We start from the raw sequence: 22,226 nt of genomic DNA, 5'->3' as shown, positions 1-22,226 counted from the left end.
AAGTCCGGGTAGGAAAATTTTTGTCCACGAGCTTTCACGTCCAAAATAGCCTGAAAGAAGGAGATGCGTTGTCGCCATTATTATTTAACTTTGTGCTGGAATACGCTATAAGGAAAATCAAATATAGCAACCAGGGCCTACAGTTGAACGGTATTCACCAGGTGATGGCATATGCTGATGATGTAAATTTAATAGGGGATGATAGAAGAACAGTAGAAATAAATGCAGAGATCTTATTAAATGCTTGCAGGGACATGGGTTTAGAAGTAAATGCAGAGAAAACTAAGTACATGGAAGTGCGTCGGGACCGTAATATTGCAAATTGTGGAGGCGTTAAAATATTAAATAATACTTTTGATAAAGTGGATAGTTTCAAATATCTAGGATCAATATTAACAGACGAAAATCATATTCACGAAGAAATTAAATGTCGACTAAAAGCAGGGAATTCGTGTTACTATTCGGTTCAAAATCTCTTGTCGTCGCGAATTCTGTCGAAGAATTTGAAGCTTAAAATATATAAAACGATAATCATGCCTGTTGTTCTGTATGGTTGCGAAACATGGTCACTTACTCTGAGGGAAGAACATAGACTGAAAGTATTTGAGAACAGGATCCTGAGAAGAATATTCGGACCCAAGAGGAACGAGAATGGGGAATGGCGGAAACTTCATAACGAGGAACTACATAGTTTATACGGTTTACCCAACATTGTTAGGGTCGTCAAGTCTAGGAGGCTTAGGTGGGCAATTATGTAGCTAGAATGGAAGAAAGTAGAAACGCTTTCAAAATCTTGACTGGAAGACCCATAGGAAAACGACCATTAGGAAGACCTAGGCGCAGATGGGAGGATAATATTAAGATGGATCTCGCAGAGATAGGAATACAAAGTAGAAACTGGATGCAATTAGCTAAGGATAGAAGTCAGTGGAGAGCTTTTGTGAACGCGGCACTGAACCTGCGGGTTCCATAGGCCATAGATTTAGTTAATTAGTTAGACCGTTATATAGGTCATTGTCATTGTGCGTATGAGGTAAGCATTCACATTAGTGATAAAAACAATTATTTGCAATGTGGAACATTTTGACTGAGAAAAAGAAATTCTATTCTGAAGGAATTTTATGCTGCTTCAGGTTAGCAACACTGACCGGAAAGTTTTGTTTTTCCTTTTCCGATCTCGAAATAGATCTCGAAGTTGCTAATCGTTTATCGTCAAAAACAAACACATGCGTGTTGTGATTCAATGCTCTCTTAGGCCTGTCATCTACTGAGACAACGCTTTTTTTTTTATTTTCTGTCAGTAAGGTGCTGCCACCTAAGGAGAAATAATAGAACTGTCTTGCGTTGCATCCACTAACAAATTTCATTATCTCCAGGATTAATACAACCTTTAACAAGGGATACATTTTCGAGAAATCTACATAGATGTCACTTGTACGCAAGGGGTTACAAGAGTTTTAAATATTGTAATTAGTTACATTCCTTCCTTGATAACTCTGAAAAAAATAGTTACAATTTTTGAACAAATAGGGCTATAATGTAAAGATATCAAATTAATGTTAATTTTAATAGCAATAATACAACATATATAGTTTCTCAAGTACAAAACTTTATTGATATAAGTAAAAAGGATATTATTATATGTATTTACAGAATGCAAAATATATATTAACAATATACTTCACGCTTAACGATGATTACGTGATGAATTATCTTGTAAATGGCATATGATAATTATGAGATAAATAATGCATACACACCTACACACACACACACACATTATATTTTCTAGTTTTTACTTCAAATCACGCAAACAATTTTCTCTGGAACGGTATTTGTATACACATAAATGAAAAGTCTGTATAAAACGCAATAATAACATTTTATGTAAGTCTATGAAAGCACATCAACTTACAGAGCCATTTCTTGAAATGTACAATGTCTAAAGTACCCAGTTTTCAAGAAAATTCCACCGTGTACAGTAATAGGACTGTAAGTTACTGATTAATTAGTTCTGCACCAAGGCTATATGAGACGGGGCCAAGGTTGTTGGAAGTGGTATCCGGACCTTTATTCGAATTTATATCTAAGGCAAGCACCGAAATCTGCCTAATGAAGATGGTTCCTGATTCAATTCTCGTTGGGAATACTTGAAATTAAATGAAATATTTCAGTTTAACAACCTATGATTATGTGCTTTAGGCTAAAGGAGACAATCATTAAGGCAAGTGCAGGGGCGGATCCAGGACCGATTTCTGGAGGGCCGGTGGGTTGTCATGGTGCTACTTTTAAGGGCTCCAAACTTTCGTATGGGTTTTATTTATATATATAAAATAAGAAAGCCTCGATCGCCCCCCTGGATCCGCCCCTGGGCAAGTAAAAGATGATTGAAGAAGTGGTGGAAAAAAATTAGGAGGAAACGGGAGTAATTACCCTGAAAAAACCCACGAACAGGATGTTATATATCAGAAACTTACTTGACCGGGCATCGAAACAATAACCCCACGCAACAGAGGTACCCGCTCTACCACTGAACCACTGTGCCCTCCCTTCGTGAATACTTGCCTCGGATACAAGTCCGAATGCATAGTCGTTTAGAACCCACTGGCGGATCCATAGGGAGAGCGGTGGGGCTGTCCGTCTCACAAAGCTACGTTACTGCACTATTTTATTCTGATTTAATGTGAAACTGTGTATTTCAGATTGCGATCCGCCCCTTTCGAACGAATCTTCTGGATTCCCTTGTGTCTGGACACCATTTTAAACCATAGACCCCGTCTCACATAGCCACGATTCTGCAAATGGACGACAAATTCAAATTACTGAATTGTATACTTTCATGACGAACTGTGTATAAGAAAAATAACTTGTAAACAGTTCATATCTGAATTATAGCATTAATTAAGAACTACAATATTTTCACATCTAATAGCATGTTTATATGCTTTAATTAACTTTAATTATTTTTGTATATAAATCAACATTTTAAAATTATTTGCAACTTATATTATATACTTAAGATGCAATCTATATTGTCTGCACGTATGGAATTCAACACGAATTTTTCGTTTCTTAGAACAATATAGGTAATATAAGACAATTTCTGCAATAATTTGCGTTTTCTTTAGCTACGCAAATAATAGAAGACAATTAATAGAAGACAATTTCTTTCACCAATCTCAATAGTAGAACAGTAGAATAAGAACAATAATTTTTCTAATCAACAAAGAGAAGGTGTGAATACGTTGAGATACGTTAGTTAATGGCATGTAAGCCGAATAACTAAATGTATTTCCTACCTAATACTTTTTATATTTACTGTCCAATTAGTACTAAACTTATGTATCAAGTAAAATCTATTTACTTCTGGTTTTGTCTTCTAAATGGCAGACAGTTCTATTCTTGAATATTTCATTTAAAAAAAATGCTACTTTCTGTTTGTGATTTTATGTTTACACCATAAATCATTTACTGATTTTATCTCCATACTAAATATTATTTACTAGCTTCCATTTTTTTTTTTTTTTTTTTTTTTTTTTTACAAAAAAAGTAACAAATGTTTTGCTTTTATTTAACTTTAGTTTGAAAATTTTCTGTTATCATATTTAAGAGAAAGTATTATTCTATAAAACAAAGTAACTTATCTTCTACTTGAAGTAATTTTATTATTAAATATATAACTACATGTTATCTAGCTGGCATACATACAATTTGTACTGATTAACTACAATGTCGGATTATAAGCATGATTTTCTACGCAGTTGAAGGGATTCGGGATGTATAATGTTATATTATTTTTCTTGTGCAAATGAGTTAACGAATAAACACGGATAAAAAAAATTAATTAACATTAAACATATCAGGAGTGACTTATCTCTTAGATATATTCAAGCCTTACTACATTCGGATTACAAGTAATTAACAATTATCTTAGTGTTATGCATTAATTGACCAAGCGCCAAAACATAATTCTGAGATATTGAATTAAACACAAACATATTACCACTACGATTCAGTGCTTGGCGCTTGACCGAATAGCTTTTCCTGAAGTTCTAAGCAAAAAGTAGGATTTTAAACATTTTCTTTTTACATTATTTACATTGTCTCCTACACACTGATGTAAAAACCTCGAAAATCGGAAAATGGCGCTAGGTCAATTGATGCATAACACTGTCCATTTGTAGAGGCCTTAAATATAGCACGTTTAAATAAACTTTTTCTTCTCCAAGTAACATGAATATTACATTGCGTATGCCTTCTCTGTTCAAAGAAAACTGATCGTCCGACCAATTTTAAGAAATCTACCGAGTAAATTCGAGAATTTATTTTGGTTTGTGAGGAAAGTAAGTGAACGTCAGGTGAGGGGAATATTTGAAGGAAAGAAGATGGTTGTTATTGTTTTTGATGTAGAGTGTAAAAAAGATGAGAAACATTGTTTCAGTATGGAAAAAGGGTAGCCTACGTGGCACTCAATATAAGTGGTAAAAAGCTGCTACGAAAGGCACATTTTTTTCCGAAGGAAGTAGATTGACTTTGCTTCAAGTTTTACTGTTTCCTGCTTATTGGCGTTTATGAAACCATGATAAGTGCTATTGAAACTCATATCATTACCAAAACTCGTTTGTTTTCACTATCCTTGCTTACGCACGTACCCACAATCGCTGACGCGCCTGCTGCCTTCGGACTCACCCCCGCGATAAGGCGTGTTGTCAACAGTTTCACTCTGCTCTGACTCTGTTAGATAGCATTCGTGCACTTTAGTGGCCACCCAGCAAGGTTGGTTGGTTTTTTTGCAGTGTAGTATTTATGTTGTACATTCGGAAATCTTATTTATACGCCAAAAGTAATTATCTATTTCAAATTGTAAAAGTTTATATGCCTCTGTTTTGAAGGTAACTAACTTGTAATTCAACTTAACCTAATATAAGTGATGTAACGTAACGTAATCTAATCTAATCAAATGTACATGTTGGTACTAGTTTCGATTTTCGTGTGGTCGAGCAGGCGATATAGCACAAATGCCCAAATGTTGGAGCTCTGCAGAGTGGTGGCGCTCACTAACAGAAATGGCGTCTTCGCAGGAGAAAGATATGAGTGTCTTGTGGCTTGCAGAGGTAAAGTGAGTGCAGTGAAAGTTTGAGACAACGTGATTACTTGCTTTGGGTATATAATATTCACAAGACAATGATGAGATCTACCGGTGGTCTCCGAGAAGGCATTAATGGGGCCTTCCACTGTGAAACATCTGATATATATATATATATATATATATATATATATATATATATATATATATATATATATATATATATATATATATATCGTTTGTACTTTTATGAGCAACCAATGTTATGCGTGGGGAGACATATCTAGTACATATTTTACCGGTACAAAAGTTTTGTTTCTGGTAAGGTTGAAGGAATATAGCTAATTTCTCTGCTATATAGCGGACATCATAGTTTCATTTTGTAAGCAACCTGGAACTGTATACTTCATTTGTAGACATCCTGTATATAATGTTTTTTAACTAGAAACTTTTTATACTGTCCCACGCCCTTCGATTGGAAATACACAGATAAAGATATTTGTTACCAAACGTGTTACAGGATAGAAATATACAAAAGAATATTTGTGCGTAATAAAGCATTTTTAATTTAATTGTTTCGAAGTAAACTGAGAAAAGAAAATTATATGCCCTTTATATATATGTACTTTATATATAATTGGAATATTTTCTGCAAGGCTTGAAGATTATTGAAGATTATCACAAACACACTGCATTCAGGAAATATAAGCGCTAACCTTATACAATAAAACTAGATATATTATATAACAAGGCAGGTTTACATATATACACTTAATACCAAAACAATTGCAGAAATAATAAATGAACAAACGTTAACACACTCACACACATACAGAACAAATAACATAAAAACTCACTTTCACATATTTATCAATCTTCAGTAAATTCTAACACACACACACACACAACATGTTTATATATGCTTGTACACAAATATTGCATTGTCATTTCTTAAGGGAATACAGGATGCTTTTGTAGCAGGACTAAATTGATAATCTCAAGTGCTCATGTGTGCTACACATGATCTTATACAATTAAGTAAGTTATAAACATTTTGCTATTATTTAACTTACAGCGCGAAATAACAAATATACATACTGCGTTCTCTTAAAATTTTCAATCTTGTATAAGTCTTATTATTTTGTTGTAGGTTATAGAAACACTACAGATTAATAACTATAAAAATTACGAAAATGGACACAAACAGTTCTAAGGATGGCAATACTGAAACTGGAGTGCATTTACTTCATTTCACACCAAGCCAGTCGCAGGTCACGTTTCTATTGTCACTCATTCATTAATGAAATTTGTAACCAACTTGAACTGAATCTATCTTTACCAAAGAATATACATAACACGTTATCGTGTTCTGTCCAAACTTCAAGAGAGAAACTGTAGGCCTTCGCCCTTTCATCTTCATCTTGTTCGGACATTAGTGTCTTTCCAGTATGAAATATTCAAGCGAGGAATACTTGAGTCATCACAGGAAACTACTAGGTTCCTAAAATGTAACATCAAAAAATATTATCATTTCTTAGGAATTAGAAATCCGATGTTAAAAAAAGAAAAAAAAAAGATTTGTTCAAACCAACATTTTACACTAAACTTTAAAATAATGTTTAAAGCAAAACTTTGTTCGGCCTATGTTTAGCAGAAGGGATCCAGCTCTTTTCTCTAAAAAAATGTTACAATTTTGGTAATTTCTGTTCACATTAGGTTAGTTTAGGGTAGGTTATGTTAATTTAAGTAAGTTTAGGTTAGGTTCAGTTCGTTTATGTTATATTAGTGTATGGGTCCAGCATACTTTTCCAAAGAATGATAGAATTTCGCTTATTTCTACTAATAGGTTGGTTTAGGTTAGTTCAGGTTAGTTTAGGTTACTTTAGGTTAGGTTAGGTTAGATTTGGTTACGTTCTGTTACGTCTAAGTACTTGCATCATTCATTTCTCCTGTAAATTTTCTGTTTTTTACGTGCTTCTGGATCCCTTGTACTAAACATACTCCCTTTGTTCAGAACAACGTTTACGGAAAACTATTCTAAACAATATTTATGCAAGTGTCTGTGCAAAGCTGCCTAAACAAATCTATTTGGAAAACAATTCTTATACACATCTTTCTTTAACGCTTTCAGAGTCTATGCTCATTCCAATAGACATGTACAGTATAGCTTATTTTTCATTCTTATAACGAAATATTTCAGTTGAGAACGTCTGGTATCGTAGACGGACACCAGATGATACTGTGAACATGATAACTTTACTTGTGTTATTTATATTCCTTCTGATTCCCTGAAATGTAGAAATATTTTTCCAATATTGAAAGAAAATAGTGTTTGATTGGGTGAAATGCATGCTTACACAATACCTTGTTCGAAACTACGTTTACACAATACTCCGTTAAAGATAATATGGATGAAATAGCTAGTACTTGGCTTAAAGTAATATTTTCAGTAACAATCAAAAAGAAAATTGTTTCATATCATGTATAAACTGGTATCCACCTAAATTACCAAAACATGATATTGTTAATTAGGACGGACGTTGGGTCTCAAAAGATTAAGATGGAAAATGAAAACTGGAAGGTATCAACTGGAAAAACATTGTTCACCACAAATTTGCACAGACTGGAATGGAAGGAGAAAACCTGTTCATCAAAGGTGAGTACTTTAAGACTGAACAATTAGAGCCTGTCTATTCCACCTGTGACCTCGGAAACTATGCGAACTATACTTCGGCCCCACCCCCGCCTTCCTCTAACGGAGGAAATCCTCTCTTTGCTTAAGGAAAAGAAGTGAATGACCTCAGCTGTGTTGCTAATTTGTCATTCAATCGATTGGTCTTGACGAGTGAAGATCGTAGGCTACTTAGAATAATGGCTAACAAGACAGAGCACAGTGAAGTCCGTGAAATAATTCAGTTTGGCAGTGCTTTCGCATCCAACGATTGAAAGATCTCGGCCGCAGCAACTTTCTCCTCCTTTTTGAAGGAAGGTACGGGAAAACACACATCGACAGCAACGTCAGAAGGAGCACAGTTCAAATAGAAAAGCTCTTTTTCCGTCGTAGTGACCTTAAGCCACACCCTACTTTAATAAGGACGTTCATAATAAGGAATTATTATTATTTCATACCAGAAACTGTAATACTTTATAATACACCGAAACTAATATTCAAGTACAGACTCCATAACCATTTAAAGATAACGATAATATTAATAAAAAGTCAGCAGTTAATTAGAGGAGGAGAACGCGTTTGTTGTATGAATTTACTACAATTTCATCGAAAATTCAAGAATTTTCACAGTTTGATAATTTGAGAGTGAAAAGCCTGGTTGGTAGCACTGGATAGGATGCTAATTTGTTACAGAAGCTGAGAAAGGTGTGAGGGGTAAGAGAAAGCATAACTCCGAATTTCATAAAACAGCAAAATAAATAGAATATTCTCGAAAGTGGCTTAATTTATACGCAGCTATACAATTTTCTTTCTATTTTGAGTAGGAGAGAGAGAGAGAGAGACGGAGAAAGGTAACCACACTGTCCAGAAGCATCACTTAATTAGAAAATCTAGACCTTACCATCCAAACTTGATAAATGCCACTTAATTACCAGAATAAAATAAATTATGATTCGATTTTTCAGATGTAATTAGGTTTCTAACAAACAACATTCTTCTCCTCAAAAAAAAAAAAAAAAATAAAATAAAATAAAATAAAAATAAAAATAAATACTTATATCACTACACAATAGCTATAAACTGTGTTACAACTTAGATTTCCATTGATGCATATCAAGTGATGGTTCATATACTAGAGTCTAGACTGGCTTTAGTCAGCCTTTGAGGTATCAATTTACATTGAATAAGGTGGAACTTATAGCATTTGAACATACTTTACAAGAAAAAAATTACACGGAATATCATACTTTACAATGGACAATATGACCCATAGAAGATCATACTTTACAACTGACAAAAAGACAGACGGAAGATCACACTTTACCATGAACAAAATGGCACATGGAAGATCATACTTTACAATGGACAAAATGACACATGGAAGATCATACTTTACAATGGACAAAATAGCACATGGAAGATCATACTTCACAATGGACAAAATGACACATGGAAGATCATACTTCACAATGGACAAAATGACACATGGAAGATCATACTTTACAATGGACAAAATGACACATGGAAGATCATACTTTACAATGGACAAAATGGCACATGGAAGATCATACTTTACAACTGACAAAAAGACAGACGGAAGATCACACTTTACCATGAACAAAATGACACATGGAAGATCATACTTTACAACGGACAAAATAGCACATGGAAGATCATACTTCACAATGGACAAAATGACACATGGAAGATCATACTTCACAATGGACAAAATGGCACATGGAATATCATACTTTACAATGGACAATATGACCCATAGAAGATCATACTTTACAACTGACAAAAAGACAGACGGAAGATCACACTTTACCATGAACAAAATGACACATGGAAGATCATACTTTACAACGGACAAAATAGCACATGGAAGATCATACTTCACAATGGACAAAATGACACATGGAAGATCATACTTCACAATGGACAAAATGGCACATGGAATATCATACTTTACAATGGACAATATGACCCATAGAAGATCATACTTTACAACTGACAAAAACACAGACGGAAGATCACACTTTACCATGAACAAAATGACACATGGAAGATCATACTTTACAACGGACAAAATAGCACATGGAAGATCATACTTCACAATGGACAAAATGACACATGGAAGATCATACTTCACAATGGACAAAATGACACATGGAATATCATACTTTACAATGGACAATATGACCCATAGAAGATCATACTTTACAACTGACAAAAAGACAGACGGAAGATCACACTTTACCATGAACAAAATGACACATGGAAGATCATACTTTACAACGGACAAAATAGCACATGGAAGATCATACTTCACAATGGACAAAATGACACATGGAAGATCATACTTCACAATGGACAAAATGGCACATGGAATATCATACTTTACAATGGACAATATGACCCATAGAAGATCATACTTTACAACTGACAAAAAGACAGACGGAAGATCACACTTTACCATGAACAAAATGACACATGGAAGATCATACTTTACAACGGACAAAATAGCACATGGAAGATCATACTTCACAATGGACAAAATGACACATGGAAGATCATACTTTACAATGGACAATATGACCCATAGAAGATCATACTTTACAACTGACAAAAAGACAGACGGAAGATCACACTTTACCATGAACAAAATGGCACATGGATGATCATACTTTACAACGGACAAAATAACACATGGAAGATCATACTTCACAATGGACAAAATGACACATGGAAGATCATACTTCACAATGGACAAAATGACACATGGAAGATCATACTTTACAATGGACAAAATGGCACATGGAAGATCATACTTCACAATGGACAAAATGGCACATGGAAGATCATACTTCACAATTGACAAAATGGCACATGGAAGATCATACTTCACAATGGACAAAATGGCACATGGAATATTAACTTTACAACTGACAAACTGACAGAGGGAAGATCAAACTTTACGATGAACACAATGACGCATGGGGGTATTTTGTCACCTGTTCATCAAATGAGAGCATGCCGCGCCTGTTTTTTTTTAATTTGATTTCTTAGTCAATGGAATAATTAGTGACCCTAATAATAACAGGACTCATTTCTATTCCTTACCAGTGAAGATATTATATATGAATGTAGAAAAAAGGTGATTCACCTTCCTTATAGGAAAACATTCTATTTACAAGTAAAATCATAAACTGTGTATTTAGTCAAGCTTTTTTATTTCTCTTTTTCATTTCAATGAAAAATAATATAACAAATTACTTGAAAATTGAAATTAAGAGCCAATACGACTACAAATATTTAAAAAGTTCAGCGACATAAACCATTATAATCATTCGAAATGGAAGGTTAAAGAAGAATGGAAAGAACTATGGGTGAAACAAAAAAGCACTGATATATTAGAGAAAAGTAACCGATAGAAAACAATAGTTCAATAGAAAAAAGGGAAAAGAAATTGATTACTCCATTATGTGATGAGAAATTGTCTTATTAAGGGTATGATTGAAGCTGTGATAGATAAAAGAGAGAGGGACAGAAGAAAATTGCTAAACATGTGCTAAAAGCTGTGATGGAAGGAAGAAGAGAGTGAAGAATAAAATCGCAATTGATTCTTCTGTTAAAAGAAAATTTTTAGAGCAGAGTCTAGTTGATGGAAGCTTCTTAATGCATAACAGATTTATCTCACATTATGCTAAAATATTTTTGGTGTGGTTGATGAGCAGGGTAAGGATTTTTGAGGCCAATGAAAAACAAAAAGGAAACGGTGCTAAAACAAAGCGAAAAAGGGCAGAAAAGACATTCATTCCTTAAACTGTTTTACTCTCTTGTTTTTCCATACCGATCGAAAAATAGTATAGTATATCTTCCTTATACCGATCGAAAAATAGGATACATTTTTGTGACAGCAGATTACACAATTTACTGCGATTTATATTTGACAGTTTGAAGACAAACGTTTTAACAAGGTACTACAAATACAGCCATAAAACAAAGGTACTAAACTGATTTCTAAGTATAGTATATGCTTTGACAAGTGTTTTAAAAGACATAGAGGATGGAAAATTTGGTGAGAAACAATGTTTTTATTCAATTTGGATTTCATTCACTCTCCTTTATTTTTACTCAGTGTAATAAAATAATTACCGTATGTTTTGTTTTAGTCACGAATAATAAATAAATATTTTTGTGAGGAAAACAAAGAAATTAAGTGAAATTTCAAAGAAAATCAATCTTATGTAGATAGGTTCTGTATACAAGGTCTTAAATTAAAATATAAAGGTAACCAAGAAAAGTTTTGTTGCTTTTTCACCCACCACCTTCGAACATCGACATGTCACCTAACCTGGAAGATCAAAAATAGTCCCCATCAGCATCGACGACCTTCTGAAAACGTTCTGGAAGGCCATGCAATCCATCGTGGTAGAACTTGGTGGGCCGTGAAACGAAGAAAGTATGAGGTGCATTTTGGACTTTTACTAGGGATTTGAACTGGCGTCCTCTAAGGTGATTGTCCAAAGAATGGAACAGGTGATAATCGGACGGTGCAATACCCTGGGAATATAGTGGTTCCAATATTGTTTCCCATCCAAGGCGGAAAATGGTGTCCTGAGTCATCCTACCACGTGGGACTTAGCGTTGTCCCGTAAACGAGGACCCATTTGCAATTCAGAAGGGATGGCTCCGGAGTTTTGAGTTTTTGTTGAGCACAGCTCAACTGCTGACAGTACACAGTTGCATTGATACTCTGACCAGCTGGTAGCAGTTCCCGATGCACGATGCACCAAACACACAGGACCTTCTTCTGGTAAAGTGCTGGTTTCTGCTGTTTTGAAATCGGTTCATGGGATGCTAACCAATGATGACAGCGCCGTGGAGCTTCGTATAGGACACACTTTTTATCACATGTCAACGCCCTGTCCAGAAATGGCTCCGAAACAGTAAATAAACATAGGCGACTGCCGCGTTGCCTTCTGGCCCGGAGTCAAAATATGAGAGACCATCGACCCAACTTGTAGTGCTTCACAAGTTGATGGACGTGCTGCCGAATGGTTTCACCACATACTGAATTGTAGTCCCAGTTTCTCTTTGTACATGTGTTAGTCTTCTGGCACGTAGTGTTTTCGGGTGTTCGTCATCGTTCTTAAACTTGTTAAACCATCGCTGCAATGTCCGCGTCTTCATGACACCCTCACCAAAGGCCTGGCATATCTTCTGTCCCGCTACAGCGGCGTTTGACCTCCATTTGAACTCGTTCAGCATACATGCTCTTATGACGCTCTGTAGATGTCCCATGTTCCATCTGTCTTTACGCAAGTTCACGGTGTATCTGAATTGCCACAACCAGGTAGTATGTTGGATATACCCACACCAACAACTGACGTTCGCCTTATCTCCACTAGCATTCAATTCACAGTGTGAGTTCCAATTGAACACAGACCTCCACGAAAAGGGACAGAACTTTCTTGGTTACCTTTATAGTTATGCACAAAGTATAGCATTTGGCCCCGGGCAGTTGTTCTTGATTACGCATAATAAAAACTATCTTGAATATAAATTATGGATAATAATAATAATAATAATAATAATAATAATAATAATAATAATAATAATAATAATAAGCTAAAATAGTGTTTTTAGTCTTCCAGAAGGAAACCAAAATTTTCCTTTCTTTCAGGCCTCAAAAACACTAGCAGCAACACTTTTTTTCGGCTTTGTACATTGTAGCTGGCCCCCCCTCAAAAACGACGGGCCCCCCCTACACAAACCTGCTGGCTACACCCCTGTCTCTTATACAAATGGGAACAATATGTACAAACTGTATACATCTCTATAATATGCACCTTATAATTACGTTACACTAATTAATGTATGTGTATGATTCTATTAATATCTGTACAAGACGATATAATTTTATTCGAAAATAGAGAAAATGTTATTCTTCAGAGGAGTCAACTTTTTTTCTACAATTATATTTAATTGTTCACTGGTAAGAAATAGAAATGGGCCCACTTATAATTAAAAATCACTAATTATTCACTCTTTTTATACATTAGTTTTTGGCTGCGTGTTAAGCATATCGTCAAAGAAATATTTCCACTTATTTAAGACGCTATCTGCATAACTAAAAACTGTTCCGTCAGCTTTCTTTAATATATAAGTGCGGAGTTGATAGCCTTTCTTAAATTCGTTGATGCCCTTATACATATTCCGAATGTTTTTATTTTTACTATTATTTTCAAGTTCCTTAATTTTAGCTTTCAAAAAAATCACGTTTCTTTGCTCTAAAAGTTTTTTATGTTTCCCGCCTGATGTATACAAAATTCTGTCTAGTTAGAGGATAATTTATACGGTTTACCGAACATTGTTAGGGGTCATCAAATCTATCAGGCTTAGTAGGCAGGCCATATAGCCAGAATGGGAAAAAAAAGTAGGAACGCTTTCAAAGTTATAACTGGAATTCCAATCGGAAAACGACCATTAAGAAGACTTAGGCGCAGATAGGAGGACAATATTAAGATGGATTTGCAGAAATAGGAATATAAAGTAGAAACTGGATCCAATTGGCTAAGAATAGAAGTCAATGGAGAGTTTTTGTTGAACACGGCATTGAACCTCCGAGTTCCAAAGTCTATAGGGTTAGTTAGTTATTCCCTCTATTATTAAGTATCTTTAAGTTGTTAAATACTGTGTAAAAGCGTTTCTATTTGGAGCTCAAATGTCACTCACATCCACAGAGACTAGTGGAGTAAACTTTGTATTTACTTGGAATGACAACATTCTAGACAGTGGCGGATCCAGGGGGGCGATGCCCCCCAGAAAAGGAAACTTTTCTTTTATATATAAATAAAACCCATTCTAGAGTTCGGAGCTCTTAAAAGTAGCTCTAAGTATCAGTATTGCAACCTACCGCCCCCTCTCAGAAGTCCGTCTTGAATCCACCCCTGATTCTAGATGCTGCAAAGTCAACAACATTCGGATTCTTCTGAAGCGTAACCTCAAGCGTTTCTTTGACAAAACTATTTCATTAGAAGTGGATATCGCAACGTTCTTTTCTAAACTTTGTTGTTCCAAGTCTATAATGGCAGCTGTCATATATTTGTAACCGTGAATACAAAACAGTTCTGTCTGCAAGACATTAATCTTTCTTTGCCTGCAGAAATTGGTGTGTCCTGGAATCTGCAACGGCGTCGTCTAGATCCAGAGATACGAATAAACTGATTGATTTTGTCAGAATTTTCGAACAAGAACCAACATTCAGTTCACAATCACTGAGACATTTTGAGTAAAATTTTCGACAAGCAGTAAACGAAGAGGAAAGGGAAAAATGGGATTGGGAGAAGATTAAGAGAACAGATAAAGGTCCCAAAATGGGGAGAAAGAAGTGTTAGAAAATAATCTCTACACCCACCTAGAAGCAACATTTGACGATCTGGTATTTAAGAAAAGCTAATTTTTGCTCGAAAAAAAAATGTACATACGTAAAAATCCTGGCCTTACTGACAACTGTAAAACAGAAGATTACATCAGTTCCAAACTCAGAATGAGAACCCTGATAACTTAGAATAAGTGCCAGTGATTCTTCTTATTATCAGGAACTCATTGTAAGTTTAGGAAGTTCAACAATATTACTTTGACGAAAATGCTTTTATGTCACGGTAATATTAGTACAATTAAACTTTCTCCGTCTCTAACGTAAAATCACTTACAATTTACAAAGAAGAACGGAATATTACGTAAAAATTCAATAACGTACGCAACTCAAGATTTTATCAACCATTTTTTTTTAACCTAACAATTTCCTAGAGAAAGATTACAGAAAAGTCACGTTGATAAAGGAGTTCATCCACGTGCTCTTCAAAGTTTATAAAATTGTTTCTTTTTTAAAAAAATAGAATAAAACAATGCAAAGCATTCAACTGACGTGGAAATGAATTACGAAGTTCTCAGAAGCAAACGATATCATTTATAGTGAATTCTACTTACTTTGAACTGGAGTGCTCGAATGCTTTTGGTTGCATATTCGATATCATATCTCCGTTGTCACATATCACTCGAGCCAAAGTTGTTTTTCGTATCTCCGTTAATTGGTCTGTAAAGATAACATGGACATGTGTCTATTAGAAAAAGAATAATTAAACTCATATTGAATCTAGAAAAAAAATGAAAAAGTATGTAATGAAAAAGTGTCCAAATATAATACAGGGTGTCTCAATAAAACATCTCACATTTAAAAGGATAATAAAAGAAGAATTTTAGGAATGATTTAAAAAAAAATGCACCAAAAGGTTGCGATCTTGCCCAATAATTAGTTAATGGATCAGGGGTCACGAATATATTTGAACGGACCCTAAATCGAGCTTTCGTATTTTCGGGTTAGATGCACAGGACCGACACTGCATAGGGGCGACACGGCGTAGGATCGACACGGCGTAGAATCGACACGGCATATGACCGAAACGGCATAGGATCGACAGCAGAACTTTCATACGATCGAAATAATAAAAAATGCATTATTTTATAATTACGTAATATTAAGTAACAATTATTTTCCTAAGGATATATAGGAGAGAACCGTCATACGATCGAAACGGCATAGGAACGAAACGGCGTAGGATCGACACGGCATAGGACCGAAACGGCACAGGGCCGACACGGCATAGGACCGAAACGGCGTAGGATCGACACGGCACAGGACCGAAACGGCGTAGGATCGACACGGCATAGGACCGAAACAGGTTTTTGAGCTGAATTGTCGGTCGTATGCCGTGTCGATCCTGTGAAGTGTCGGTCCTGTGCCGCATCCCCGTATTTTCTACGGAATAATCACAGAGTTATGTGATAGTTTGGATTTGGCTACATTGTATATAGTTCTCCAGATACAAGGCCTACAAGAAAATTTTTGATTGAAGTACGAGTATATTGGATCTTATGATCTAGTGAAAAGTGTAAAAATATAATACAGGGTGTCTCAATAAAACATCTCGCATTTAAAAGGCTAACAAAATTTTAAGAGAAGTATTGAAGATAGAGAGTTGTATATATATATATATATATATATATATATATATATATATATATATATATATATATATATATATATATTAAATATTTAAAACAGTTTGTAATTATTAAAATTCTTGTTACACTCTTCCTAAGAATCTTAACAATTGAAGCATGTTTCTTTGCAGAACGTTTTGGTTACTGTAAACCAGACTGTCTCACAACCTTCTCACGCGTATGAGCACTTCTAGGTCGGACAGATTTTTTTTTTTTTCAACGCTGAACCCGTTGTTCAGAAATTCTAACCCACTGCCAGATAATCTTCCGATTAGAATATTTTTATTACATGAAATAATAAACTTTAAGTGAAAAACTCTTTGCACTATAATCATAGAACTGGTGATTTTGAAAAGCATTTCGATTGCGTATGAGTCATGATCCCCTGACCAAGGGCGCCGATCCTGGGGGACCGGGCCCCCCCAAAGCTCATGTTAGCCCCCGCATTGTATTTATGAATATACAACATTTGGCATGATTTGAATGCAATTTGTTTTAAAATCCTCATATATGTGCCTTCTGCATCTGAATGTCCCCCCCCCCAAATGTACAGAGAAATCGGCGCCCTTGCCCCTAACCAAACCATAATGACGACTGAAAACAGTAGGAGAGTGATGAGCGAAAGCGAGGACCCACCCACTCTTCCTCTCACCCTTCCTCTGACAGTGCTAGAACCAATCAAAAATTGAAACGAAATCTTTCAGTTTAACGTCCCACGATTATGTTCATTAGGCTCAGAGAGACGGATAATTAAGGCAAGTGAATGATGATGCAATAATTGGTGGAATGAGAATGTGGAAGGAGCTGAATTAATTGTGAGTTTAACGTCCCTTTTCAGCAGTGAGACTATATGAGACGGGACCTACTGATTAACGTGGAATCCGGACCACATGAGCTCCCGCCGGGAATCGAACCCGGAGGTCTTCCACGCCAAAGGCGCGTACACTAACCGCTTAGCCACGAAGGAGCTCGAGAATGTGGAAGAAAACGATAGTACCTTGAGGAAACCCACGGACACAATGTTGTCCCCTATAAACTTACTTGGCTGAGGTTCGAAGCAGAGACCCCACGCACTAGAGGTAAGTGCTCCATCATTCAGCCACTGTGCTCCGTTACAAACGATCAAAAAGTGGAAGAGTTTATTGGGTATTATTGACAATAATTGTAGTAATTTAAATACACATCAGAGCAGAGTAATCCAGGACAGAACAAAGCCATTATAACATTTTATATTTTTGAATAAACAAATTTCTATCTGGAATACTATTTGTTTTATTAACCTTTAAAAATGTGGAAGGTTTTATTGGGTCACCCTGTACATATACCAATCGGTATAACCTTATTGAGATGAACAACAATATACGAGTAAATGTACTTACTCATCCGTAATTTTCCAGAAACTATTTTTTTAACCTAAAAATTGATACTATACCACGTCAACTATCAAGATGAAATTGATACTAAAGTATACATTCGTCTCGGTTGTCATTGTAAGACTAGGAAGACAACAGTATTATAATGAAATGCATAATTAATGAAATACGTACACTCTATAGACCAGTGGGGGCCGCGGTGCTCAGTGGTAGAGCGTTCACCTCTGGTGCTTGGGGTCCCGGGTTCGATCCCAGCCCCCGCCAAGTGAACTTTGTGGTGGACAAACACTGTGTGCGTGGGTTTTCTTGGGGGTTCTCTCGTTTCTTCCCACTTTCTTCATTCTACCATTTCATTCATTACTCATCATCACCGTCTCCTTTAGCCTAACCGGCATAACCGTGGGACGTAAAACAAAGATTTCATTTCATTTCTATAGACCAGTGTTTCTCAAAGTGTGGGGTCCCGCCCCGCTTTTTGATGGGTCGCGAGAAGTTTCTCCTTTTAATTATCAAAATTTTATTTTGATGCAGAAACATATGCTGTGAAGTACCGGTATTATTCAGAAAGTGAAAATTGGAAGAAGTGTCTGTTAATGAAGTGAAGAGTAAGTGGTAACTCAGAGTCGTGTTTTGTTATACAGTCAGTAGAGATGCTGGATTAGGATGGAAAGAGAAGGGTGAGTGATGGGGTAGGGCATTGTGTCAGAACTAGTGTTAGTTCTGTGTTACCTTTCTATGGAAACACTTTAACCCTCTTTGCGCATGCGTACAATTTCATACAACAAATACAGTTATTGAGAAAGAAATTTACATTACCGCACTTGCTCAATCGTCACCGACTGACGTTCTTGTACCGACAGGACCATTATATTCATAAATTTGTATTACAATTTAACTTGAAAGTGAGATATTTGCGATAGATATGAAAGCAACCAACTAAATTTTGCTTTATTAAGATGTAAGCATCGAGCTTCACTTTGTAACATTCGTGGTCGCTGAGGGTGTTTACAACACTCACCAAATTAAATTTCATTTTAATCATTCATACGAACTGTTATTGAACGAACTGGAATTAGAGATATGATTCATAAAGTTTAACTGTTTTGAAATTCACCACCATTACGTAGAATGTCAGTGTGTATTTGAATAAAAATAGGTGGGCCACAAAATACTTTATTATTATTTAATGTGGGTCGCAGTAACAAGAAGTTTGAGAACCACTGTTATACTCTATACGATCTAATATGGCCAAAGAGAGCGACGGATAACAAAAAACGCCGGATAAGCCGAAGGTCTGTAATTCTCGTTTCCGCCTCATACCATGTCATTAAGCATACTTTTTTTTTAAATAACAAAATCCATTCTTATTCATATTTTCTGATCTCTTAGTACAGATCAGTACTTTGTAAACATTGGTGGGTGGGACAGTGGCTCAGTGGTACAGCGTTTACCTCTTGTGCGTGGGGTATCTAGTTCGATCTCCGGCCAACTAAGTTTGTGGTGGAGAACATTGTGTGCGTGAAGTTCTCTCAGGGAAAACTAAGTTTGTGGTGGAGAACATTGTGTGCGTGGAGTTCTCTCAGGGAAAACTAAGTTTGTGGTGGAGAACATTGTGTGCGTGGAGTTCTCTCAGGGAAAACTAAGTTTGTGGTGGAGAACATTGTGTGCGTGGAGTTCTCTCAGGGAAAACTAAGTTTGTGGTGGAGAAAAAAACATCGTGTGCGTGGAGTTCCCTCAGGGAAAACTAAGTTTGTGGTGGAGAACATTGTGTGCGTGGAGTTCTCTCAGGGAAAACTAAGTTTGTGGTGGAGAACATTGTGTGCGTGAAGTTCTCTCAGGGAAAACTAAGTTTGTGGTGAAGAACATTGTGTGCGTGGAGTTCTCTCAGGGAAAACTAAGTTTGTGGTGGAGAACTTGTGTGCGTGGAGTTCTCTCAGGGAAAACTAAGTTTGTGGTGAAGAACATTGTGTGCGTGGAGTTCTCTCAGGGAAAACTAAGTTTGTGGTGGAGAAAAAAAACATCGTGTGCGTGGAGTTCCCTCAGGGAAAACTAAGTTTGTGGTGGAGAACATTGTGTGCGTGGAGTTCTCTCAGGGAAAATTACGTTTGTGGTGGAGAAAAAAACATCGTGTGCGTGGAGTTCTCTCAGGGAAAACTAAGTTTGTGGTGGAGAAAAAACATCGTGTGCGTGGAGTTCTCTCAGGGAAAACTAAGTTTTATAACGAAATACTTTAGTTTGTATAATATTTACCTGTACCGTGGGCAAAAAGTGCTCATAAATATGTAATATACTTAGTAGAATGTTCATTTTAAATTAACAGAAAAGAAGAATGTTTTTAATATATGTAAGAGATTATTATGGGATAGTTGTGGCTATGTACATGTTATGTGTTGACCTAGTCAAGTGAATTTATGTATTTCACGGTTTTAAAAAGGAATATTTAAGACATATCAAGCAATAAAGGTGAGACTAATGATCTTTGAATATCTGAGTTGATTCTTGCATAAAGAAAAGTAATTATCGCTTCGTAACTTATATATTACCAGACGGACCAGGTTGACGACGCTTTTCTATAGAGTCGTTATAAAAATTTGGTTTACCAAACCCGGGACTTTTGAAAATTCAGTTCCCGAAGAAGGAAAGTAGGGCTGAATTTACTTGGATATTACCATTTATGAATACGAACTTAACCGTATTACGAAGCGGTAAGGTCATCAAAAGAATAATGGATAGTGAAATTGTGCAACAGGAATCAAATACCAGTAATCCAGGTGAAATTAGTGCAACACCAATTTTGTCATCTGAGGATCGACTTTTGTTAGCTGTGCAGCGACAAATTATGCAAATGACGACTGAGATAAAACAAACCATGGAACAGAAGCTCAATGAATCTAACACAAACATGGAACAGAAGTTCTATGAAGCTAACCAGACCATGGAACAGAAGATAGAATCGAAATTCAACGAAGCTAGCAAGCAGTATGAAGAATTAAGTAAACGAATAGAACGGATAGAACTGAAATCAGACGATACGAAACAAACAATCGTCCAGGTGATGAACGACATATCCTCGCAGTTTGAAGAGAAGTTAAAAAGGTTAGCCGATGAGTGTCAAGAAAAGCACGATCATCAAAATCATGAAATCTGTGCTGTAAAAAAGGATTTAACGTTAATAGAATCTTCCGTTAAACATCAAAAGATCCAGTTGGCTACTATGCAGGAAGAAATTAAAACGTTACAGGCTAGAGATAACATTTATCGCAATAATCTGGGCAGTGATCGCTTCGAGTTTCCCCAATCACCGGATATAAATACGCCTTCGCCGGAATCTGAGGAGGATATTATATTAGAGGAAAATTGTCCGAAGATCACTGATGAACGAAATATAAATGGTATCATGACACAGCACGCTACGGACCGGAACAATCACACCACAAGAACAAGGAGTGAGAAAAGAAAGGTAAAGTTAAGTGTCAAGATGAGCGAAATCAAAGCCATGAGTAAATTTAGTGGTAAGTGCAATGAAAATGCTAGTTCTTTCTTAGAGAAATTCCAAGACGAATGCAATATAATGTCTATCGACCGATCACAATACATGAAATTAATACCCCATGTATTACTCCCACCTTGTTCCTTATGGTTTAAGGCAATACGTGATCACATTAGTACATATGAGGAATTTAAAGCGGCATTGATCGCGAATTACGAAAATGACTTTTTGCTGGCAAACAGAGATGCCACTCTTAGAAATCAACATTTCAATCCTCGATTGCACAAATCTATTGTAGAGTTTGTTGTAAATGTCTATAATGAATTAAAGGTTGTTAATCCCTTGCAATCGGAATCAAGAATAATTGCATCGATTCGCAATTTGCTTCCATTTAAATTACAGCAGATCTTATTTTCCACACAGTGTATGAGTTTCAGTCATTTATTAATGCTTGTACAATGCTACGAAACTCAATACCATGCTATGAATCTAACACAATCAGGAATGGGTAAAAATAAGAATAATTCAGATCAT

The 22,226-nt window shown here is 35.8% G+C and overlaps 1 protein-coding gene across 2 annotated transcripts in view; it reads right to left on the bottom strand.

Annotated features, from left to right (window-relative positions):
- Positions 1–1,589: 1,589 nt before the first annotated feature.
- Positions 1,590–22,226, bottom strand: part of LOC145678827 (peroxidase-like) — a 156,174-nt gene continuing 135,537 nt past the window's right edge. For both annotated transcript variants that reach the window (XM_081749373.1, XM_081749374.1), the window contains exons 13-14: positions 15,756–15,861; positions 1,590–6,587 (exon numbers count right to left, since the gene is read on the bottom strand). In XM_081749373.1, the coding sequence (XP_081605499.1) occupies positions 6,503–6,587; positions 15,756–15,861 (191 nt within the window). In that variant the 3' untranslated portion in view covers positions 1,590–6,502. The remainder of the gene's footprint in view (positions 6,588–15,755; positions 15,862–22,226) is intronic.

This window comes from Thermobia domestica, chromosome 2 (genome assembly GCF_964235325.1).
Source record: "Thermobia domestica chromosome 2, izTheDome1.hap1.1, whole genome shotgun sequence".
Classification (NCBI taxonomy): domain Eukaryota; kingdom Metazoa; phylum Arthropoda; class Insecta; order Zygentoma; family Lepismatidae; genus Thermobia; species Thermobia domestica.
The sequence above is the reverse complement of the archived record's forward strand: the minus strand, read 5'-3'. Positions and strand labels throughout refer to the sequence as shown.